The 25,716-nt window shown below is 41.2% G+C and overlaps 2 protein-coding genes across 3 annotated transcripts; both read right to left on the reverse strand.

The window, feature by feature from the left end:
• Positions 1–1,422: 1,422 nt before the first annotated feature.
• Positions 1,423–10,127, reverse strand: LOC311000520 (SH2 domain-containing protein 1A-like). The gene is made up of 5 exons (XM_083991255.1): positions 9,553–10,127; positions 6,668–6,884; positions 5,224–5,284; positions 4,580–4,724; positions 1,423–1,829 (listed from the first exon to the last, which is right to left on the reverse strand). The coding sequence occupies exons 2-5, from the start codon at positions 6,817–6,819 to the stop codon at positions 1,783–1,785; spliced, it is 405 nt and encodes a 134-aa protein (XP_083847381.1). The 5' UTR covers positions 6,820–6,884; positions 9,553–10,127; the 3' UTR covers positions 1,423–1,782.
• A 1,489-nt stretch (positions 10,128–11,616) lies between these two features.
• LOC311000969 (uncharacterized protein CXorf38 homolog) lies at positions 11,617–18,826 on the reverse strand. 2 transcript variants are annotated; one of them, XM_083991894.1, is made up of 6 exons: positions 18,597–18,826; positions 17,439–17,573; positions 15,929–16,051; positions 13,335–13,484; positions 13,057–13,251; positions 11,617–11,933 (listed from the first exon to the last, which is right to left on the reverse strand). In XM_083991894.1, exons 1-6 carry the CDS (start codon positions 18,798–18,800, stop codon positions 11,823–11,825), a joined length of 918 nt encoding a protein of 305 aa, XP_083848020.1. In that variant the 5' UTR covers positions 18,801–18,826; the 3' UTR covers positions 11,617–11,822. The 2 variants fall into 2 exon arrangements, with proteins under 2 accessions (XP_083848020.1, XP_083848021.1); XM_083991895.1 differs by lacking the exon at positions 18,597–18,826 and adding an exon at positions 18,006–18,577.
• Between the last annotated feature and the right edge of the window lie 6,890 nt (positions 18,827–25,716).

A 25,716-nucleotide genomic window follows, 5' to 3' on the forward strand; every position in this document is an offset into this window, starting at 1 on the left:
TGTGAAAAAAATGCATTGGGCTGAATGAGAGCAGAGAGCTCCCTGACTGCATTTAAAAAATATTTTAAATTATTATCTAAGTCTCTTTGCATTTTTGACCAGAATTTTAGCCAGAAGACAAGTGTGGCTACAAAACTGGAGAAAATAATGTGTCTAGAGTTTAATTTGTGGCCATGCTGACAGTTTAGCCAGAAAAACTCTAGAATGTTTTTTTTGCCTCTCTCCACTCTGGCTGACAATGTCACCACTCTAGCTCTGCTCGTTAGATGCAACACACACCCATTATAAAGCTGGATTTTGTCAAAAAACTTAATGAAAAAGAGAATAAAGAAAATGGCCGAAAATGGCTTTCAGCATTCACACTAATAAGAAAAAATCCACACAATAACAGTTTGCCCGGGTACTGGTGGATCAGTGCCGGGTGCGATGGCCCGTGGCCCTAATAATGGCCCCAGGACAGAGCCCTGTGGAATACCATGGCTAACTGGACAAGTACCTGTCTTCCTCTTGCTTTTATTGGCTGCATTACAGTAAATCCTTCACCTTGTAACAAAGATGCCTATGACCTTTTCATTTTCCACTGTCAGTGTCGACATAAAAAATTAAAATCAATCAATAATCAACTCTATGTTGTAAACAAGAACACAATAAATTCTCACAGTGAACAGCAATATCTTACACTCTTACCCAGTAGTTAAAGCTCACCTCTGTACAATGACAACTCAGTGTTTTGTGTAACAGTCAATCAATATTATGCAGAACAACCAGAAAAAAGCATTACTCAAATTGTGAAACTGAGAACAATAACAATCTTACACCATTTTTTATACAGAGCACTAGGATGTTTGCTGTATAGAGTTGAGCCTTAGTCACAAGTTAGTGCTTACAGCTCTGTAGCTACAGTGAACATAGCTGTGGTAAATAGCTTTACACAGTGATTAACATTACCATGAGTAAATGACCATTGGGGGGCACACAGGGTGCCCAATCAGATTGCAGGGGGGGCATGTGCCCCCCCGCCCATGCCACCCTGGAAGCTCGCCCCTGAGGATGTCACTTCTGTGATGCTATATAAAAAGTGTACAGTACCTGACTTGAATGAGTGAAGACAATGAGCCATGTTTGTACATATTAACAATGAAAATCAAACTTGACAGCAAGAACAAACATACAGTGAAGAAAGAAAAGATGTACCAGTACTCACTACTGCTGAACTCTCTTAGTTTAGTTTAGTTAAGTTGCAGGTCAGTTATAGTTGCTTTATATATACAGTATATAGAGAGAAAGATTGTCTCTCTCTCTCTCTCTCTCTCTCTCTCTCTCTCTCTCTCTCTCTCTCTCTCTCTCTCTCTCTCTCTCTCTCTCTCTCTCTCTCTCTCTCTCTCTCTCGCCAGTCTTATTTATAAAAATGTATGTTCACAGACACATGCAAACAAATAGACCCACCGCACAGGAAGGATACAGCTCTGTCAAAATGAAACTATACAGTCACAAAACAGTTTTTTCACCAAATCAAAAATGTCAATTGTCCTCAAGGGCTCTTGGGTAGCTGGTGATACTGACATGTTTTTACATGAACTACAGTTGCGACATCTTGATCATGAAAGATAAAACTCCATGTCTTTTGAAACTGATACTCATTTGAATCAGATATTGATAGAGATAAACATGGAAAGCCCCTGGAAAAAAAGGTGCACAGAGGGTTGACGTGCCACACACTCCTCTCATCTACAGTTTGTCCTCCTGGTTAATGGCGCTGGTCCTGTGGTGCAAAGACACGTGTCAGCGGAGAGAGCTGCTGCTGCTGCTCATCTCCATGTAGACAAACTCTGTGGACGAGACAGTTGGAACTATGTTAGAGGTGACTGAGTAGGTCATGAGTTGTGTCACATTTCCTTTCGCACTTTGATGTACAACAAACAAAATCACACACTGAACACACTGCAGTGAGATAGGTAAACACTCATTCTGCTGTGCTATGCATTTGGATCTGTGCAGGGGGCTGGTCTAATCTCATTCAAACCTATCATGGGCACCAGTTAGTTAGGGATAGTTCAACATTTTGACAAATGGGCCAACTGCCATAATCCCTATAGTTTTAGCAGTAAGTTCGTTACCTTTATTTGTCGGTGCAAGCTATTTTTAGACCGCGAGCTGCTCAGAGCTACGCTACGGAGGCAAATGGGATATCTTGGTTTCCCTCATCAAACTCATAAAATACACAATCCAACAAAAAATTCATGCAAAACCGCTGATGCACATTTCCGTTGAGGACAGTTTTTCAACAAATAGTCTCTGCATTTGACTCGAAAACAACTCTGTCTCATAACGTTCTGTTATTATCTCATAGCGTGGTGAATGTGCAGGTCACAACTTGTCCACCAGAGCGTTTTGGAGTTGTTGGATTGTGTATTTGATGAGTTTGGTGAGGGAAACCAAGAAATTAGCCTCCGTAGCATAACTCTGAGCAGCTCGCGGCTCTGCCCCGCCATTCTAAAAATATCTTGCACTGACAATTAAAGGTAACAAACCTACTCCTATAACTATAGGGATTATGGCAATGGGTCAATGAACTATCCCTTTAAGGAGGCTGGAGAACCTGGAGAGAACCGGGAAGGCACAAAGAGAACATGCAAACTCCGCACACAGACCACAGAACCTTTTTGTTAGGAGACAGTGCAAACCACTGTACCACCAAGTCTTGTGTTTGAGGGTTTCATGTAAACTTGAACTTAAAACAATAAGGATGCAAATACATTTTTGTGATTCTTCAATATCTTATACTGCGAGGGGCTACATATATTTTAAATCCACAACTCAGTTTTTGAATCACAGTAACAATGCTAACCACTGCACAGTAAACTTGACATATCTCTTTATCTTTTTCATAATTTAGTCTTTTACCCTTCTATTAATAAATGCATTTCAAATCTCAAACTCAGTTTTTAAATCACAGTGACTGGGCCCAAAACTAGTGATGAAGCAGAGGAACATAAAAAACAAGGAAATCTGTATTTTCAAAGTGTTGCTGAGTCTACTACTATCTACCCCTGTGTGTGCGTGTGTGTGTAACCTCATCATTCAGCAGCTATAGAAGATCAGGATGTTTATTGCAGTTTGAAACATAGGAAAATATCAGTGGTGTGTGGGCACTTACAGATCGGCAGGCAGAGCCCCCCCCCCCCACACACACACACTTTTCCGCCCCACAAAACCACAGATCTAAATGTGTTTCTTTTAAATTCAGGCCCTGTCCTGTCTCACAGTTTCGTGCTGCTTGTCTTTCCTGTCCTGACAGCGTTCCTCCTGCACCTTGCTGCTCTCCTTCCTGGAGAACCGTCAGGTTTGTTCCCTTTGAACTGACAATAAACACGTCAAAGCAGCAGTTTGCCGCTTCAGACTGCTCAAACTTCCTGCAGGTCTCGTACAGAGATCGCTGCAGCTCCTTCACATGAGGAGGTAATTAAGAGAACAGATCTGAGGTGATGAATTGGAGAAATTTGTTCATTTACTACACTTAGGAAGGAAAGACCGTTGCAGCAGTTATATAGTATATACATATACGTATATAGGCTATATGTGCAATATCATAACTGATCTCAGAATAGCAGAAGCTAAAAGATGACAGCATCTTGACGAGCATACGTGTCTGTAGCTATCACCATCAAAGCCTTTGTCAATGGGACATGGAGCATGAAATTACAAGAAGAAAACAAACAGGAAATATCAGATCCTTTGTGGAGAAAGAACCCCATGTTAGCATTTTTGGGTCAGTTGAAGGGTTTTTGCTAAGATGCCATGTTATTAACATGTTTGAGTTGTTTATTTCATAGCATTAAACATGTAAATGATTCTTTAAACTTTTACATCCTAAATAGACTGATACTCACAAGTGGCTAAATGAGACACAGGAAGTTGCAGACACGCAGTCCAGTCTACTTCCTGAGAGGAAAAGTGTTTGTGTTTTGATGGTGGTGATTTGGAGCCATGTGACCATTGTGTCATTCGTTTACAGTTTTTAACATGTGAAGATTATGGTACTGGATGAAAATAGGCTAGTATTGACCTCAGTCACTGAGTTTATTGTCTTTGTCTTTACTGGTCAGTCACTTCTTGTCATTGCGCTCTATATTGTGACATTAAATGTATCAAGCGTAGCGTTAGTTCTAGCAGGCCACGACGTCAAGCTCTAAATCAGCATCAACAGTGTAGCTGATCAGCTGATGGCTTAGCTGACTCTCCGTGGCTGCTTCCTATTGGGAAATTACATTCAGAGCACACTATTTAAACTGCTCTAGCCCGACGTCACCTCCCTTGCTGCTTCCTCTGCTGGCTTCTTTGCAACCCACCTCCACCCCAGCTCCTCCCGTTATCATAAAGAGGCTTATGCCCTTCATGATGGCTCATGAAGGGCAGGAAGGTGCTCTTCCTGCCTCAGGCTTTCCACGCAAGCGCGAGGAAGAGCAGGGGGTCCCAGAACAGTACCATACCACCAAATGAAACTTGTGCAAGTAAATATAGATTATTTTGACAAAGTGGTCCTGACTGAAGTGTGTTTGTGTGCAGGTGTGTGTGGTACCTTCTCCAAAGCTGATGTACTGTAGCTGTGTTTTGTCCAGTGGCTCTGTGAGGGGGGGCATTCGTACATCAGGGCTCATGCCCCTCCTGTATCTCTCTATCAGTGTTTCCACTGTTCTGAATCGTTGCTGTCTGACTCCTGGAATCTGATCAAACACACAAATAAATCATAAATAATTAATTCCAACGGTCATCAGTCTGACTCTGTAATAACCTGCACTTTGAACTCTTTATTACTTTTGACATTTATTACACTGATCTGTTGCCATTGCACAAGCCACTCTTTTTCATCTCACTCCATTACCTCACCCGGTTTTATCTATAAAGTATTTTGCCACATTATCTATTTTGTGTATTTTACCTTTTTCTGTATACAAACTGTTCATTTATTCATATTCATGCCCATCCACACTGTGCAATATCTCTGAACAAGCAATTTGTAAATATTGTTTTTCTACTTAAATACAAAACTGTATACATTTTGTTTACATACCTTTGTACATATAGAGTGTCTTTATATTTTTTTTATTCTGAATGAATACATTTCCCACAAGTGGGATCAATAACTAAGTCATGTGTCTTATGTGTTAACCACCCCGTCTATGCATGTGCGGGGTGTGATCTGCATGTTCATAGTTCACCCACCTGAAGAGACCAGCCCTCAGTGGAGTGTGTGAGCCTGAATGTGTGCACGAACGGTGCTTTCCTGTAAAACACAAATTACAGAAGTTCGAGAGATATGCTGTGAAATGATGTGAAGTCTGCGCACAAACGTTCCAGTCGAGTGATTCAAACTGAAAGAAGAGATGACTAATGATTCCAATGTTATGTTCGACAGTGGAGGTGAAACAACTTCTCATTTACATAAAAATCTCTGTAGAGCAGTCAAACTGATTCAGTTTATGTGATATAGCTGATTAGTCTCTATAGCTACAATATGCTGTCGTTTAGAATTTAAATAAGTAATTAATTTTCTTATTTATTATCTTCTCACCCTTCAAGCTGTAATTGTGTTTATCTTTCTATATTCTGTATATCAATTTAATGTTGGACATACTTGAGTCTTGATAACTTGATGTGAGTGTAATTCTTAATAGAGAACTTTTATGGTTAATTTATGGAAGGTATTTTTAAAACAGTGAAACTGGAAGAAGAAAAATCACAATGTGAGAATACTTCCAATAAAAACTTTGTATAGCAATAATAGGATGATAATGAAGTCCTTGTTGATCTCCAGTTTTCTCAGCATCAAAATGTTTTGCTTAATTGAGTAGGCCACTTAATTTTCATTTGTGCTCATGAGTTTGACTGTTGAAGAATTTTTAAACGGCCTTTGGCTCAAGCATCTGACATATAATTTCCCTTTTTAAAAGCTCTCTGCAGCTTTCTAACAATAAAGTCTATATGGAATAATCAATAATATTCATCATTCTCTTTTAACATGTAAGTGTCGACACAAAAAGCTGCAATTAAATTGATGCAATAACAGTTGAAACTGTTGCAGTTTTTTATATTGAGGAAATCCTCTGTGGACGATTATAATGAACAAACTATATTTATAACAGCTGCAGAAAATTAAAATAGCTACTGTTTATGTAATACTATTTCTTTAATATCTAATATCACATGTTAATCACTTCAGTTATGTTTAATCATGTAATTAAAATAAAAGCTGATACGGCTTTCAGTGATTTAACATCATGGAGTCAATTTACAATTTATTTAAAAAAAAAACGTTTTTACCCTATTTATATATATATATCCATTTAGTTCTTTGTTTACATTTCAAGTACATGCAAAAAAGCCATTTCATTGGTTTATTCATGCTGCCAAATCCAAAATGTGAGAAAACTTTGGTAACTTTGTCTCATTTGTACTATCACACAAAAGTAAAAAAAAAAAAAAAAAAAAACATGAAAAAACATATATGTGCTTCTTTCTACAGACATGATAGGGTTTTGAAAACCTCACACCCTTTCTCATTGTGTCTGTGCACAATATTTAAATCAAGTTACTATAAATGAAATGTGGTCACAGATGAACAAACAGAAGAAGAGGAATCAAGTGTAGCACCACACTCACAGCTCACCTCACACACAGACAGTAGGCTCCCTGCATGGTCTCGCTGTCTCTGAGCAGAAAGCTGCCGTCATGTCCAAACCTCTCCATCAGCCTCTCTGTGGCCTCGCTCCCAATCCTCCCGTAATAAAAAGAGCGGACCAGCATCCCCTCCCGCTCCATGCTGCCTCAGGCCGGCCGTCTGACTGAGTGGAGGGTGGGCGGCTGTGCAGCAGGTTGTAGCAGCTCTGTAACACAGAGGCAGGAAAAGCTGTTCTGGTTTTCACACTTTTTTTTGTCTTGCAGCTGCAGGTCACGTATTGCGCTTGTTTTAACCCAATTATGACGTTTATATGAAGAAAATGAAACTAGAATTTTGGTTTTGCTGTGCCCTCGTCCTGCAGTGTGTGTTTCACATCAAACAGAAACACAACATTTCTCACAAACTACTTCTCCTTCCAATTAACTCTGTGTGCATGTGAGTGTGTGAACATTTGTTGTTGTTGTTAGGCCTGTGAATATTCTCATTGGTCATAGTTATCTCAAGGAAATTGTTGTTGTTGTTTTATTCTGCATTTTAGTATCCAGTTGGAACATTCAATGTAGATTTTGACATTTAGCACTGTTACGTTAGGTATTTTAATACAGCATCAGGATGTGGTGCTGACAGACAGACAGACAGACAGACAGACAGACAGACAGACAGACAGACAGACAGACAGACAGACAGGTGGTTGGTTGGTGATATATCAGATTCACACACACTCTGCACACAGCGGCAATCCTCCTCACAAACCACCAGCCAACCCTGCTGCTCCATCAAAGGTCCTCTTGTTCTCATGCTCTCATACAGTTTCTGTCTCTGCACAACAGAGATGGAAATGTCTCATGTATAAACACTTGTGCAGAAGCAACATGGATGAAAAGTAGAAGAATAAGACACTTTTCTTTGTGATCATCACTTGATCTCTGTCAAGTAGACCGGTCCTGATGTGTGAGAGGGACATTAGGAACTGACACAATCAAGATGTTTCTACAGTAGAGGCTGAAAGGACATCACAACACAATTATCGACTCTATTGTATCCTATAGAGTATCCAACAGGTGGCGCTACTGAACACTACTCAAGAAAAATACAATAAAAACACTTGTGTATTACAGTAAAAGGATTTCCCATAAAAAGATGACTCGTATTCTTATATTAGGAGTCATGTTATCACCTTATCTGCCCTACAAAGGCAAAGTGCAGTATCTGTAAAAATGCTGAGAAAAACAGCTTTTTGTATTTTTCATTGTCAGGTTTAAGCATCAAATTATGAATAACTACCAAGTCTATAATTGTTAGATAAAGGTGGACTGAATTAAATGTATTTTGACCGTTTTATGACAGATACTGCACTTTGCCTTGGTTTTGGTGCAGATACAGCACTTTGCCTTGGTTTTACTCCAATGGAATAGAGTAAATTATAGAATGTAGGGAGTAGCTACAGTACTCTTTGCAGATACTGCACTTTGACTTGGTTTCACAGTGCTTTTTTGGATGGACAGCAAAATAAAAAGCCCAATAACTCTGGAAATTTTAGCAGTACCAATATCAAATTCTACCAGATTGAAGAGAATATGCCACACTTTGCAGATACTGCACTTTGCCTTTGTAGGTCAGTTATATGATCAACATGCACGTCGCACACACACACAGAAGTAGTAGTAAGTAGTAAACCTTTATTTTACCAGGCAAGAATTGCTAAGAATACATTCTTATTAAGGCAATGGCCTGGTAGGAGGTGAAAGACCTCCTAAGGGGAAGGGAGAGGGGGAGTAACATTAAAATATAGACAATAAAAGCACATACAACAACAGTGACACAAAAGAAGAAAGACTAAAGACAATAAGCCAACATAACGCAATAACATACCACAGAATGACAGTTAGTTTGACGTACAGTGACATACAACAAGTTAAGTAAGGACAGAGACACTAAAAGTAAAAACAGTGATAGAAAGAGAGAGAGAGAGAGAAGTTGAAATTAAACAGCCATCACATGCTGCAATATATTTTCATGATACTAATTTGGTTATATTTACATTGCAAGATCATTCAAAATTCATAAAACATAAATACCTTTTATTTATTTATGTTAATCTGTATGTTTATTTATGCTCTTCTTATCAATATTTCTCTTCAAATTTTGGGAAAGTGTTTTTTGGACACATTATCAACATTTACTGACTTTGAGGTGGGTTTATATTTCTTTATACAATAGTGGGGTAAAGCACGCACATCCAAAAGTGTTGCAGGTGCAGGACTAACAAACAAGTAGACTTGAGGGTGAAGTCCGCACACTGTTAAAGCTCCTCAAGTGTTTATTGTAGGGATCAACGTTTCGATCGCATGGATCTTCGTCAGGATGTTTTTATATGTCTTATGTTGTCTATTTATTGATGTCACAGATTACAAAATTCATATTCATTTGGGCCAGAGCTATTGGGTATATGTAATTGCTCCAATTTGTAATGGGTTTCATATATACTTTTATATGTTTTTATTTTATTTGTTCATATATGTCACATTATGGAAAATCAATATGTAGATATATTTAAAAAGTGGTTTGAGTTATATGATGTAAGATATAACAGTAATCTATAAACACTGTGGAAAATAAAATCTTTCCTTATAGATCTAGACGTTTATAGAAGAAAAGCAGGATTCTCATTCACCACCTCGGCTTTGAGAGAATATGGTGACAAGAAGAACACCAGCTCACTTTGTGTTTGTGTGGCTGATGTGGCAGCAGGTGCGTATAACAGGTTCAGACTCAAGTTCAGAATTAGCATCACTCCAACCACCTCATCAGAAATGAATGTTACACTTGAGCCTCAACAACACTGCACATATAGAGTCTCAAAAGTATCCTACCTTTGATGAGGCCGTGTCAGTGTCTCCCTCCAGTTTGTTTATGATGCCACAGAAGTGGTGGTGGTTGTCGAACAGAAGAGACTCAAACTGCAGCTCATGGATTCAAATGAATTTATCTGAAAAGAAATTGAAAACCCAGAAAGAACACTTCATCATCCATAGGTTTCCACAGTACTTCCCAAAATACAAGTTGGGGACTCCCATGCTTCCTGTTTCACCAGTGCTCACAACAACAACAACAACAACAATCTTTCTGTTACTGCACTGTCTGGTGCAACTTGTCTTGCCCTTACAAAATCAGACATGCACTCCAACACAATCACTCCTATGTACAGTTCATTCACCATAAAGCCTACTCAGGAAACATGAATGTTTCAGTTGTTATATGGAGTGAAACTACAGTGGAGCCTCTCAGACAGGAGGATACACTGAGGCTGAAACAGTCAGTCAGCTGTGATAAACCAGACACAAATCCCTTGTGAGCTCATTTGAAATCACAGTGACTGGTTGGTCCACTCCATGTGGACTCACTGATCTGCTCTCCCCTCCACACTGACAGAGATGTTTGTACGTGATGTGACCCTACAGATAGGCCCCGCCCTCTGAGTCATCCAACAATATCAAACATGACTCTGCTTGAAACTGCGATCAAGTTCACTCAAATATTGCGAGGTACGGTTCTGTCCTCCAAAAACATTGGTAGGGACATGTCCTTACTGTCCATATACAAACATACACGTTTACTATCTACCTGTAGAAGAACTGTGAAAACCTTCAATATGTGCTCAATATCTAAATCATTGAATTGATATACTTTTTTTTTTTTTACCATTTAGAATTATCTTCTTAAAGTCTTAGGTGCATAAAAATGTAAAATGTCTTACAAACGCTTCATAAAAACTATGAAAAATGATGAACTATTAAAGCAGAAGTAAGCGGAATGTTTGTGTTAATATAAGTCTTAAATAGTTCTATCTTCCGACAGCAATCACTTATATAGAATGTTTGGTCTGAAACACGGGTCTGTCAGTCACTCTGCTCTGCTGTAAGCAGAGGAGAACACTTTTCTCGTATCCTACAAATTTTATCCAATGAGGAGAGAGAACGGCATGAAGGGCTGTGTGTGCAGCCAAGGGATGCGCCTGAATGTGGTGACGTATAGGGACGAGGACCAATAGATCCATGACGAGGGCGGGGGCTGCTAACTCCGTCGGCTGACAAGACGTTATGATGCGTTCAAGGCAACCCGTAACTCGTGTTTTTCCGACCTGTGAAGTCGTACCAGTTCGATCTGGTACGAGTTCACGGGTCGGAAGTTACGAGTGGCCGTTATAGTGACTTTCACAGGTAAAACAGGTCGGAAAAACACGAGTGGGTTGCCTGGAACAAAGTCGTAAGTCGTGACTTGAAGCTGTAATTTACGGGTTCAAAAGCCTGCCTGGAACGCAGCATTACCCAAAACGACCGGATCGCTTACTTCTGCTTTAAGTTAATCAATTAATGGCCTAATAAAACAAGAGCCTTTGAAATGAAAATGTGTGAAAGAAATGAACTCGAACATCAGTAAACACCCTACCCTGTCTGCTTTAAAAAGTCTGTCTGTGACAAATTATGTTATACTGTATTTCTATGGAGGGAGTTTATTATGGCCACAATTCTTGTGTCTCTGCAGCTGAAGAGGATGTGAGCAGTACACCAGTGAAACCATGACTGTCGCTGTAAAAGTCAACCCCTCCCATATGACTCCATAAAGGACTTACCCTCCGACACTAATCACACCACATATCTCATGAGAAACAGCCCCACATAGACGAGTCACGCAGCTTAGGCAGCGTTTTAACATCCACCACACAAAGTCAGTGGAGCCAGCAGCCATTGACCAATCAAAACCCACAACCAGATTTAAAGCATTACTTACATTTTAATGGCACAATATGGTATATGGCATTCTGTCAGAGAGAACAGAACAAACTCTCCTCTGGCTTATGTCTCATCGCTTTGGAACAAATCAGTTCAGCACTTTTTGTGTTATTAAATTAACAATAATAATAATAATGATAATAACAAAGTCAAAACCATGTGAGTTAATGAATATATCACAACATTCGACCACATGTGTGAAGTAAGACATTTTTGACATGACCTTTGAAATCTACAGGAAGCAACATGAAGTGCATTCATATAAAAAAAAGTAGTGCATAAAAATACATTCTGAAGTTACTTTGGTATTTACTCAAAACTACATAGTGTTGTTCAATATCCTCTTCTTTTCATTGTCTGTCCTCCAGTGAGTTGATGAGCTGCAGCTCTGCAGAAAACTTCTCACTCAAGTCTCTGTTGACCTGCAGGAAACCAGCCAGGCTCCTCAGCTGCTCAGAGTCCTGGTGAAGAGACGGAGCGCCAGCTGAGATCATGTCATTATTAGGGATGGGCATGATTAATCGATGATTGATTATTGATCGTTAAGAATTTTATCGATCACGTACATTTTTTATTGATTTATTATAAGGGATCATGTAGATGTTATGGAGAAATAAACCCCGGTTTTATTTTTTCATAACAACCAATTAACTCTATATTATTATTATATAGTATTATTATTACATGGTTTAAGAGTGAAATAATTCTGGGGCGGTGCGTGGCACAGTGGTTGGGGCGCTTGGGAGGCTGCGGTCCTTGGCGCGGGCGTCCCCGGTTTGAGTCCCGCGTCGGGCGGACCTTTCCTGCTTGTCGTTCCCCCTCTCTCTGCCTCCCCCTTTCCTGTCTATCTCACTATGTGCTATCCAATAAAGGCCAAAAGGCCAAAAAATATACTTAAAAAAAAAAAAAGAGTGAAATAATTCATTAAATATGACGGGGCGCGCCTGTGTCGCGGACTCGGTGCAACAGAGACGTGAGCCAGGTTTGGTTTTCAGCAGCAGTGTGGAAGGAGCCTCCACTCTCTCTGTAAGTTACAAGCTACAATTAGTCTGAAGCTGTTTAACGACAGTTAAAATTAAACTTAAGGTAAATATCCTGCATAGTTAGTTTCTCTTTTCTGTGCTCCTGTGATCAGAGCGCCGCTCCGCTGTGTGTTGGCTACAGAAATAATAATAAAACACACGCTTTCACATTTTGAAAGTGCTTGCGATTTCTTTCGTACAAGTGCAGCCAAACACAGGGCTGAAGAGAGAGGGACAGCAGAGCTGCTCTGACAGCTCAGCTGCAGTTGAGACAGGCAGCGCAACGGTCCCTTTTTTTTCTTTTAAATGCCGGTGAAGCACAAGCACACAGACGTCCGTGTACGTTGTTGTCTGACCTTCTTCCTTCACGGGGACTGCCCTGGATTACTGGTACACATTCTGTTTTTAAATATGAATATGAATATTAACGATTAATCGATAATTGATTAATTAATTTTCCCGATGATCGATCAAAAAGATTTCTTCAAATGCCCATCCCTAGTCATTATACAGAATGTTAATGGTGTGGATGCATATGGACGTCTGTGTTTGTTTGTCGCACCTGTGGCGTTGCGTCATCATCAGCACTATACAGCAACTCCTGCAGCCTCTCCTGTAGCAACTCGGCTTCCCACTGGCTGATTAAGTCTGCGTCCGTCTCCCATTGGTGGACAGAATCACACACAAGTCCATCCAAGTCAGCAGAGTCCAGTCCATCCGACCCAGAGACACATACCGTCAAATCAGCAGACAGCATCTGGACAAGACATGGACACACTAAACAAACTGTGATCAAAGTAACAAAAATGGCATTGTTACACAGAAAACACACACACTCACCTTGTCTATCTCCTTTCCAGCAGTTGCCATCTGTGGCACGTGGCGGAGCTGCTGCACAAAGTGTCTCAGAGTGCTCTGATAATGTGTCATCCACTCATTGGTCACCTGCATCTCACAAGAATGCATTAACTCATTCCTGTATCGGATCACCTGGAACATACACAGACACACACAAACGCACAAGAGCAGCTCAATCTCCAGCAACATTTCAAAAATACAAATCTCCTTGTTTTGAATTTACTGCTTCATCACTGGTTCTGGGCCCGGTCACCGTCAGTTAAAAACTGACTTGGAGATTTGAAGTGCATTTACTAATAGAAGAGTGAAATACTAAATCATGAAAAAGATAAAGAAGTAAGTCCAATCCACTGTGTGGCCCTCAGGTGTGAGACTTGTGGCACGGTGGTGCAGTGGTTAGCACCGTTGTCTGTCTCATAACAAGAAGGTTGTGGGATCTGTGTGGAGGTTGCATGTTCTCCCTGTGCCTGCCTGGTTCTCTCCAGGTTCAATATGGTCATGTGACAGACCTGTCTGGGATGTACCCACTCTTATACTATGTAAGTAAAATTGTTTTTATATAGTAATGGATGAAAAAATAACATGGAAACATCACATAAAGCATGTTTGAAGCAAATTGTCACGGAGCATCTCAGTACTAAGCAAGGCAAAACACTACCTGGACCACAAATCACTCCACATTCTTTACAATTCACTGATATTACCATATTTGAGTTACTGTGCAGAGATTTGGGACAATACTTATAAATCTACACTACAACCACTGTTGATTCTGCAAAAAAAGAGCAATCAGGATAATTCATAACAGTGGCTACAGAGAACACACAAACCCCTTATTCTCAAAATCAAAAAATACTGAAACTCACTGATCTGGTACACTTCCAAACAGCACAAATCATGTACAGGGCAACAAATAACATACTACCAGTCCAGTAAATATTCAAGCATGTTTTTTTCTGAGAGAAGGGGGATATAATCTGAGGGGGGAACTGAATCTAAAACATCTGTATGCACGCACAACTTTAAAAACCTTTTGCATTTCAATATGTGGAGTGAAACTGTGGAACAGACTAGCGGAGGAGCTCAGACAATGTCCAACCATGAGCAAATTCAAACAGCGGTACAAACAGATGGTATTTACAAGGTACAGGGAAGAAGAGGGGTATGACAAACATTAAGGTTTTCACACTTTTGCCATCCTTGTCACTTATTGTATTTATCTTGACACAAGCAGTCATGGTGTTGTTGTTTGTTGTACTGTAAAAAAAACACAACAAAAAACAAAAACAGGATATACAGGAAGTAAGATAACCTATAGTACTAGGTACTAGGTGGAGAAGGGGTAGGAATTAATAAGCTAATGCTTCTTCCTATTCCTTTTCAAACATACAAGGTTTTTATCGACTAGTGCTTCAAGTGTAATATGTTATTCACATGTTTGAAATAAAGTATTCATTCATTCACTTCTCACAGAGAAGACTCAAAAAGTGCTTCACATAAAAAATACAAACATCATACCATTAAAGTAAATAACAACAAAAGCAGCAGCACAATTGAAAGAGACGTACAGCAACACAATACAAATATCCCCATGAGAGTTCCACCATTTTGGAGCAACAGACTGAAAAGCTCCATCACCTCTGGTTTTTAGTAGCAGGCTTCCAGCAGATCGCAGTGACCTCACAGGGTGGTAAACAGTGAGGAGATCAGCTAAATATGGAGGCCTGACTGTTGTGGGCTCTGTATGTAAGGGTGAGGATTTTGTATTGGATTCTGAAATGTACCGGGAGCCAGTGCAGGGTGGCTAAGACGGGAGAGATGTGAGAGAATTTGTGGGATCTGGACAGAAGTCGGGCGGCAGCGTTTTGAATTAAAGCAGAAGTAAGCGGAATATTTGTGTTAATATAAGTCTTCAATAGTTATATCTTCCGACAGCAATCACTTATATAGAGTGTTTGGTCCGAAACACGGGTCTGTCAGTCACTCTGCTCTGCTGTAAGCCGAGGAGAAAACGTCCTGTATACTTCCTTGTATCCTACAAGTTTTATCCAATGAGGTGAGAGAACGTAATGAAGGGCTGTGTGTGCAGCCAAGGGATGCGCGTGAATGTGGTGACGTAGGGACGAGGACCAATAGATCCATGACGAGGGCGGGGGCTGCTAACTAACGAAGTTAGCCAAAACGACCGTATCGCTTACTTCTGCTTTAACTGAAGGCGGTCTAGTGAGGCTTTACTGAGGCAGGTGAAGAGGGAATTACAATAATCTAAGCGTGAGGAGATGAAGGCATGAATGATCATTTCCAGTTCTGAGAGAGACACAATTGACCTGAGTTTGGAAATATTTCTGAGGCGGAAAAAGCAGGACCGGGTTATAGTTTTTATATGTTCATCGAAGATCATGGGCTGATCAAAAATAACACCAAGGTTTCTAGAGCTGGTGCGCACATTAGCAGAAAGGGCCCGACTAGGTCCAGCCTCCAGCAGCTGATGGATGGATGGATGGTCATGTGATCATTTCCTGACCCAACAGGCTTGACAATGCCTGAAGGTAGCACAGCTGAATACGAGTGTTTACCTCTCTCACTAATTTTGGATTCACAGACTGGAAATAGTCACAGTAGTTGATGAGGTTGAGCAGAGCAGACGCATCAAACTGATCGGCCCCCTTCACCTTCCCCTGACCTCGAGGCATGTAGGCCTGGAGAGGGACAGAGAGACAGAGAGACAGACAGAGAGAGACGGAGAGACAGAGAGAGATTAAAGATTATATACAGTATTTCCTGGAACATTCACAATGTGACTGGTGGTTGTCACCTGTCATAAAGTTGTCATCACCACAAGCACTTTGTGGTAGAGGTGTTGATATGGTTCACATCTATGATACAGCACATCCAAAGTATTACAGGTACAGGACTAACAGACAAACAGACTTTTAGAAAAAGGGTGAAGACCGCACACTGTTGTAGCCCAAATGTTTATTGTAGGATATACAGTAGATCAACGTTTCAATCACATAGATCTTCATAAGGATAAAGGACAAAAGAGACACCGTGTTCATATAAATTACTGGTATAAATAAATGACGATTTAATCTGACTATACAGTATATTAATCTGACTATTTATTGTATCTGATGGATCCAATGTATTTAGTCGATGTGCATATTGGGCATCTATTGTGTCTATATTCTTTACTCATTTTAGGATTACTTGAACACTTGTTGTTTATCTATTTATCTATGTTTATTGTTTTGCTCAGTTCCTTAGTTCCCTACCTTTTTATTTCCCAACAACAGCCTCTTTTGGGTTGCCTCACCTGAGCTGCATCCCTGGCTTGATTGGGAGGTGGGACCAATAACTTATATGAGCATGGTGTCTCTTTTGTCCTTTATCCTGATGAAGATCTATGTGATTGAAACGTTATATCCTACAATAAACATTTGAGGAGCTACAACAGTGTGCAGACTTCACATCTCACATATCCCACCGATCTGAGTCACAGGTGTCTGGTGCTTTTGGTAAATGATGATAATGGAGCAAGCGAGTCAGCAACAATTAATTGCTTGAAAGAATATTAATCAGCAGCCATACTGACAGTCAATGAATTGCTTTAATCATTTCACAAGAAAATAGACCGAATGTTGTTTCTTTTTATTTAGTTTTCAATTGTCAGGGTTTTGTTGAATCTGACAAGCAGTGGTTTAATGAAGCTAAGTATATTTATGCAAATAATTTCCTAAAGTACAGTTTTGACTTTATTACATTACAGATTAATGATGCCAAATGTAACCAGCTAACTATAGTTTATGTATGCCACTAAGCAGGGTCAAATAAGCGTCTTCAGTAATTAATAAATTGTATTGTGAGTCTTTTAATTTGTGAGGTATATTTTGTATACTATAAGTACTTCCAGGACCTTTGTGGCATGTAGCAATACATTTTTATTCCACAACTGGCTATGTGATATTAACAAGAATGTTTCACTATGTTCAGAAATCTTATGGGTCAAATTATTAATTGATGATACATCAATAAACAAGATCATCACACCGCACATTATACAGCTGTTTTCCAGCTGTTGCTTACCTTAGCCACCTCCCAGTGGTCTGTTCTCCAGGATGCAGGAGAACAGTTGTCCCAGTTCACGGTGGCATCTTGTTGTCTGTGGTGTCTCATGATTGCTCTCTGCCACTCAGCACACAGTGTGCACGTCCTGGAGAGCTACACACACACACACACACACACACACACACACACACACACACACACACACACACACACACACACACACACACACACACACACACATCCTTGTAACGTTATTTTTGTGGGGACACTCATTGTAATGTATTTCCTAGCCCCTTACCCTAACGTTAACCATCCAAAACAAATGCCTAACCTTAACTTACGTTACTCTTAAAGGTACATTGTGTAAGAATTACTCCCATCTAGCGTTGCAGCTGTCCTATTACAAGCAACTCAATTGTATTTTTCATGCTGCATTTACATTGGGCAGACGGCAGACGGATGACAGCCGCTGCGCATAAACAAGCCTCTATGTAAACAAGTGGTCCTTCAGCATGAGGCAAAACAATATGTTGTCATGGCGATGTGGTATTGTTTACCTAACCCACTTTTTATCTGGTTTGTTACCACGGCCGTCTGCCCGACTGCAGGTGAATGCAGCTCCATTCCTCCTCACTGCGTTACCGCGGTGACTTTTCACAGACGCCACCTCGACCTGAGCCAACAGCACCGGTGTCTCCGGTCAGTTTCCGTGGTTTCCTACCGTCACGGCAGCCAGCACCGAGCTTACCCGCTCCATGTAGATATGAACGATATGAACGGCAAATTCAGAGCTGAAAGGAACACTTCAGTTTGTTGATGAGGGGGATTACTGATTAATGAAAAACATACTTTTGAACAAAATAATCGATTTTCATGAATAGATAACAGGAGAAGTTACACAATGTCCCTTTAACCTAATTTAAACCTAATTATAACCTAAAGTCTTAACCCTCAATCAGCCCTTGGAAAAAGTGAGGACCGGGCAAAAATGTCCTCACTTCCCAAAAATGTTCTCACTCTGTTGGTTAAACTCCAGTCCTCACAATGTAGGCTATAGTAGCCTAAGTACAAGAACACATAGCCTACACACACGCACGCGCACACACGTTTAATGAAAAGAGACTTAAATCAGTCAAGTTAGTCTGACTTTAAACAGACATTGGACTCTGTTCTGACCTTATTCCCTCTTGGTCTACATGAGGACACACACGGTTTCTTCAGCACAGTGTTTTGATTGAGCAGATCTGCGTGGAAACTTCTCATGTGCTGGTTGATGAACGGGTGGAGGGCGCTTCTCAGTATGAGCAGACACCGTCCTGCCTTCAGCCAGTTGGTGTACTTCCTGTCGTTGAGACGACGCGCCAGCTCCGCACGGTCCATCTCTGCTCTGCTACTGTCTCTTTCTCTTCCTGATGCAACAACAAGGAAACCAGAACAAGTCCACTCACACAGTCCTTCACCTTAGCCCCGCCCACTCTGTGTAAGTAACACCGAGACCACGAGATGGCGCCATCGACTGTGAAATGAGACTGTTGCTGCTCCCTCCCGGACCCGGTCTGAGGAGGAGGGAGGAGAAGTGCTGATGTTGAGATCTCAGTGATGATGAATTCACCTCAGGATAGAGATGCTATAAAGTTATTGCTCTGTCTCAGGACCACGGGTCTGAAGGTGGAGGCTGCAGCAGGAGGTGGTGGTGGTGTGAGGGTGTGTTTGACACTGCAGGGTCACAGGTCCAACTGCTGTGTGGTGATCAGTATGTTCAACTACCTAGAGGCTGCAGCTGATAACACTTGACTTGAGGCTCCTGTGAATCCTGCAGAGCTGAATGTGTGTGTTGTGGGGAAATCCTTTCTATTGCACACAGAGACACACAAGAGAGTGATACACCTGCAAGGACTAATGCTGGCTCATGAGCACTGCACTAACATGTTTTTATGTAGCCTATGTATTTTTCTTTTCTTTTTAAACAGATTTATCACATTCGGAGCTGTAGCCTATAGGTTTGTCTCAGGTTGCATTTACAATACTAGCCTGAACTCAGGTGAGATGCGTAAACCTGACTAAATGATCCCAGATGTTATTTCTGATGCTCCATTCAAATATATAGGCTATATAAAACATCCACTGCAACACAATGAACAGATTTTATTCCTAGGTGGTTCCACTGAAAGGTGTTCACAGGGCTGTGGTGGATAAATGCTCCATTAACAGATTTTTTTGTCCACCTGGGGGCAGGCTTGAGAAACAAAACAACAAAAAAAGACATCACCACAGTGACTAATGTTGTGAACATTAGTTGCCTCTTTACATAGACTGTTATGCAGAAATTGAGTAGCATTGGCATTTATCTGAGGCCACCTTATTGATCGAAGTACAGTATTAACTCATTTTGCTCTATTGATGTCTTCAGCTATGAATTGGCTGAAACCAGCTGCCCACATCTGGAAACAACACTGGTGAGTAACCGTGAGACCATCAGAATAAACCAAGACAATGCACTGAAAATCAGCAAAAGGCTGAGAGAGCAGCAACATCTGGTCATCTCCTTCATATCACACATGGACATCTGATTAACTTGTGATATAAAAACATGAGAATGACAAGATTTATGCATGTGATGTAAATATGATCATGACTGTATGACCACATCTGACTCCATCACCTGGAGGCAGAGCCCTGTGCCAGCCTGCAGCAGCTCCTTATGGAAGGTGGCACCACCAAGCTGCTACATCTGCTGTTTGCTGTGAAGAGGAGCGTTGGAAAACCTTAAAGAGCCTGGCCAGCAGCTGCATATGCTGACTTCCCCGAGGCTGCTGCTGCTGCTGCTGCTGCTGCTGCTGCTCTGCTGCTGCTGCTCTGCTGCTGAAGGTGTTCATCTGGGAGGAGCTGGAGTTTCTGACAGATACCATGTATCAACTGAGACTGGAGGGGCTGGCAGGAGGAGAGGAGCTACTAACCCTTTGCTATTTCAAGCCCGAGCAGCACGGGCAGACACACTGAAGGGAAACACACCTAAAAACATTTCAAATTCAAGACAACAGCCATTGACACTGCACCATCCATTTCTGGGTCTATTGCGTTGCGTGGTGCATTTTCCTCATTGCTGCAGATATCTGTCCGCACTTAGACAACATCAAGATATTTTCAGCATCGCCCACAGTTTCACAGCACGGTAATCTCTCCACTATTTACAACGTCTGCCACATCAGCGGTAAATGTCAGTGAAAGACAGCTTCTTTCCAGAGCTGCCAATTTATACTGAATTCTAATCATACACGAATTAATTACAGAGGAGACCAAGATATCAGTTCATCAGCCAACTGAATATAAATATTCAGTGGGGTCCATAAATCTGGCACCAAGTGGTGTTTTCTGTAAACTACACTGTACATATCTCTCACAATTAACAGCTGGGGTTTGTCCAAGCTCACTGTGTGGGTCATGTGGGAAATCATTATGTGAAAATGATCTATGGGACGACTACATGAAAACAAGACCACTGCAAACATGCTGCTGCAACTTTGAAAGCGTTTTGATTCACTGGAAGAACTGAGGCTGAAGATTAGTTACAGTATTGGCTCAGCAATAGAAGGCCGACAAGGTGAAGAGGACAGTTTCTTATGGATTACATTATTTCCCTGTTACTCTTTTGTCAAGAAAAAAAATATCTCAACCACCACACAGATTGCTATGAAACTTTGAAATATACTTTTCAGATCCTTTCACTTTCTTTGGTGGCGATTTCAAGGTTTTGAAGATGTCCAAAATGCAACTTCTTAGCTGACAAAAAAAAAAAAAAATCTGCACAGCCGCTATCAAAGCTGGGGCAAACAACAAGAAGCCTTGGATATTGTGGAAAAAGGAAGAGTGAATTAGATTTTTTGAAAAGTTTTTCTGCCATTCAAGCGACATGACCTCAGAGATGGAAAGGCCGTGCAGTTTGACTGTCATTGCACGACTTTGGTCCAAACTGAAACGTCTGAGCAAACTCTGAATATTGTGTTTTTTTTACGCAGTTTTTTGTCCTCATGACTTTAGATGTTTTTGTCTGGTGCAAAAGTAACAACATCCCATCGGCCTCAGATACAGCTTGTCTTCTGCATAGCGATAATTGGCAAATGTAACTTATATTGCTTAACATGTCACTCTGGCTGTATTAGCATGCTGATATTAGCATTTGGACCGTGGCACATCTTTACACAGCTGCTATCATGACTGTAGAAGTTAAGGGGACTTTCAGTGGGGGATTGTATTGTATACAACTGCCCATGTGGTTATTTACATGTATATTTTATTCTATAGGTACACATTTGCCTTGTGATTAAGTTGTATTATTGTAATGCTAGCAACAACAACATGACAGCCACCTGATATTTATACAGTTATACTTCTTTGTTTTTCAGGGAAGGGCAGACTGCAAGACAAACAACTCTGGATAACTGAGGATTTACTGTTTTGAGTCACTGTATTTGTTTTTCTTTCTTTCTTTTTCTTTTTTTGATAGCTCTTTGATTGACTGCCTTCTGCCCAATGCATGCTGGGATATGTTCGAGCTCCCATGACCCCAACGTGGAATAATGACAGAATGATGAAAGAAGGAAAGGTAAGCAGAGTGCATCACTAGTCTGTTCTGTGTTTTTCATGTGTCTGTTTTAACTCTTGTATACAGGCTTAAAAGTGCAGCTGAAACAGTCACAGGATCCCCAATTAAAACATATTACATTACAATTATGAAAATGAAAAGACATTTGTGTTGTATCACATAATTTCATCTTTACATGAAAATTTAATTAGTCTTTTAGGATGCACAGAGAAAAACAAATATTCCTCTATCTTTGTAATTGGATCTCTATGGATTTGACGATAGTTAAAGTAGATTAGACGCCCTGGAGTGTGTGTGTGTGTGTGTGTGTGTGTGTGTGTGTGTGTGTGTGTGTGTGTGTGTGTGTGTGTGTGTGTGTGTGTGTGTGTGTGTGTGTGTGTGTGTGACCGAATGTGCAAGTGTGAGCGCATAAATGAGCCCCGTTCAGCAGTCAGTCGTGGGGACACAGCGAAATTAATGTGGGTGTGTGTGCTCATAGGTATGTACAGAAGTGTGCAAGCGTGTACATAAATACATATGTATTTGTGTGTGTTGGAGTGTGTGTGTGTGTGTGTGTGTGTGTGTGTGTGTGCCCGCAGTCCCAGCAGGGTGTTTTTTTTTTTAAGCAGAGGAGATCAAAGAGACATTAGTATTCTGAAATAAATCACATGCTCAGGCCTCACTGTGTGGGTCCCCAAACACATACACAGGAGACACACACTCTCTGTCTCATTCTCTCCGTCTCCTCCTTTCTCTTTCCCCCTACCATCTCTCTCTTCAAAAGACACCACCAGCCCACACCTCCTTCACCACCACCACCACCCTTTCCCTCCACCCTTCCCCCTCCCCTACCCGGCCCCTAGCGGCCTTCAGAGCTATCTGCTTACTGGCTCTGAATCCTTTGTTACATCCTTTCAGTTTCTCACGTTCCAACTTGAGCCCCGTCTCCTCCCTCCGTCTGCAAATAAGCAGGAAAATGCTTTGTCAGAGAAAACTGTTGTTCATCGCTGAAAAAGTCAGAAACGCAAAGTAGGGGTTTTTGACAAGTATATCCTTAGGGAGAGACCTCTCCTTCTCCCTGCTTCGCTCCATCTTTCTCCTTTCTCGCTTTGCCCCCTCTCCATCTTTCACACCTCTCTTTCACTCTGCCTCTCTTTCGCCAGCTCCCCCTCTGCGAAATGATTCCAATCCGATCTTAATTTCCTTTTTGTCCATGGTTTTGGTGCGTGGATATCTCTAACAGAAAAGTGTGAGCACTTCTAAGACTTTCTGACAAAGCTACGTCTCGCTCCTAAGTTCAGAAGTAATGAGAGCCGTTCTGCCAGTCGGCCCGCATCGGCTGGACTTCACTTTGCTCTGAAAGGTGGTCGCTGCTTTTGCCGGTGGGAGAAAGAGGCGAACAGAGGAAGAGAGAGTGAAAGGAAAAGGGAGGAAAATGATTGACATGGTGTAGCTGGGAGAGGAAGAAGCTCATTTTTAGCCACAGAATTAGAATGAGTAGAACATAAATGTTGTAGCTTCCTGACAGATGCAATAACCATGAGATTCAGGGATTTCTTTGTGCTTTGTTGTCAGCGTTTGTGTGTGCACCCATGTATTTGTATGTACGTGCGCATGTGGGCATGTGTGTGGGATGGATAAGTTTAGGCCAATGTGTGCATGCATATACTTATTTATGTGCATGTGCATGTATCTGCATGTCTACTTGTGTGCGTGTGTGTGTGTCATTTTGATAGCCACCCACATGAATATGCAGATCAGTTTTAGAGAGCGTATGTGCTCAGCATTAAAGCCCACTCTCCACTGCTGACCCAATTTCACACTGCAGTGTATGTGTGCGTGTGTGTGTGTGTGTGGGTACATGCACTTGCTTATCAATGTATTTTGCCAAGCTTGGAAAAATCATGTGGTTAAGGTGGAGGTGTGTGTGTAGGTGCGTTGTGTGAGTTGGCCTATGAGTGCAGTATTTAGGAAGCAAAAAACACATGCGATAAGTCTTATCCAACACACACACACACACGACACACACACACGAATAACAAGAACAAAAACAACACTGGCCAAACAACACGCCACGCTGCCGCTCTGTTGTTGTATTTCTTTGTATTTCTCACACACACATACACACACACACACACTGCTTTATGAAGAGCGAGGACATAAGCCTTTTACATTTGATATTATTATTCTCATCATGAATAACTGAAAAGATTAATGGGTAATTTGACATGTAGGAAATTCACACACTTGCTTTCTTGGCAAGAGTTAGATAAGACAATTGACAGAACTCTCATGTCTAAATATGGACGAACAGGCTGCAACTGGTTGGCTTAGCTTACAGCTACACACAGACAGATACATACATACATTATTTATCCCCAAGAGGAATTTCATATGTCCAGGAGCTCATTAGTAATTTATAATTAGTCAGGACTGGTAATTGGTGAAAACCCCGACTCTGTCCATATTACATTTGCCCTAAACCAACTTGTTTAATAGTGTTTGCGTTGGAATAGCTTTTATCTTGGTGCTGTGTGGCGCTCCGCTTTATACTGTAAGTGTTAATGCTAAGCTATGCTAACCATCCTCTGGCTGTGGCTTCAGAATTGAAAAAAAAAATGAAATTTTGTTAAAGGTATAACATGTAGGAATTCCCCCCATCTAGCGGTGTGGTTGCATATCGGAGCGTATTCTTGATGTTGTATTCACGTGAAATTGGGCAGACGTCAGACAGACAACAGACGCTGCATGTAACAGGATAAACAAGCGTCTATGTAAACAAGTGGTCCGCCAGCACGAGGCAAAACAATACAGGCGTGACAATATGTTGTCATGGTGATGACGTATTGTTTACCTGACCTACGTTTTACCGTCTTTCTCTCATCGAGTAAAATGACATCCGGTTGGTTTGCCGACGGCCGTCTGCCTGACTGCACCTGAATGCAACACCAGTGCCTCCGTCCTTCCTCACACCACACAGTGGTGACAGTTTTAACAGGCGCTACCTGGAAAACTTTCTCCCCGAGCCGACAGCTCCGCTGAGTTTCTATGGTTACCTACGGTCACGCTGCCACTCAACGTAAAAAATGGCGATGCAACATGGCCGCCTCGGTTCGGTGCGTCGCCCACTTATGTATTTGTAACGACTTGTAACAACTCATTCTAAGGTACGAGAAAGCTTTCATTTGTATGCGGGTTCCACTTCAGTGAAATACGTATTTATGAAAGAAATATTTGATTTTTGCTAATAAAAAGTCAAATAAGTTACAAACTGGGGCTTTAAATTTCATTTGTACATACTGTTCCTTTAACACACTCAGCACTTTTTTCTTAATGTATTGCACATTTTTGGACATGTAATGTGGAGTTCAGTATCTCCTGAGCCACAGCCAGCTGATATTATGAGACATAATGCTTGTTCGCTCTCTCCCCAGAGTTTGATGAGGAGATGGATCTCACTCTCACGTCTCTGCGCTAACAACAACAGAGCTGCCATTCATCAATATACCTGCTCCCCTGAAATGTGTTTACATAGACTAAATCGTTGACAGGTCTCGAAATGCAGCGGTGTGGCATACTTAACCTTTTTCATTTTGATGTCTAGACATTATATCAACAGACTTCCTTGTTGTCAACTCAGCAGTGCCAGTCAGCAGAACAGAGCGGGACGGGCCGTCAGTTCGTCAGGCCTGCAGTAGATGGAGACGTTGAGTA

The sequence above is a fragment of the Trachurus trachurus genome (genome assembly GCF_905171665.1).
Source record: "Trachurus trachurus genome assembly, chromosome: 17".
Lineage (NCBI taxonomy): Eukaryota > Metazoa > Chordata > Actinopteri > Carangiformes > Carangidae > Trachurus > Trachurus trachurus.

Excerpts from the sequence above, each read along its gene's own strand:
- LOC311000969 (XM_083991894.1), bottom strand. The coding sequence starts at position 18,800 with ATGGACCGTGCGGAGCTGGCGCGTCGTCTCAACGACAGGAAGTACACC. Across the intron at positions 13,252-13,334 it reads CTGGAAAGGAGATAGACAAG|ATGCTGTCTGCTGATTTGAC; the intron begins GTGAGTGTGTGT and ends TGTCTTGTCCAG. Across the intron at positions 11,934-13,056 it reads ATGATGACGCAACGCCACAG|GACTCTGAGCAGCTGAGGAG; the intron begins GTGCGACAAACA and ends TCTCTTCACCAG.
- LOC311000520 (XM_083991255.1), bottom strand. The coding sequence starts at position 6,819 with ATGGAGCGGGAGGGGATGCTGGTCCGCTCTTTTTATTACGGGAGGATT. Across the intron at positions 4,725-5,223 it reads CTGAGGGCTGGTCTCTTCAG|ATTCCAGGAGTCAGACAGCA; the intron begins GTGGGTGAACTA and ends GTGTTTGATCAG. Across the intron at positions 1,830-4,579 it reads GTACATCAGCTTTGGAGAAG|AGTTTGTCTACATGGAGATG; the intron begins GTACCACACACA and ends TCTCGTCCACAG.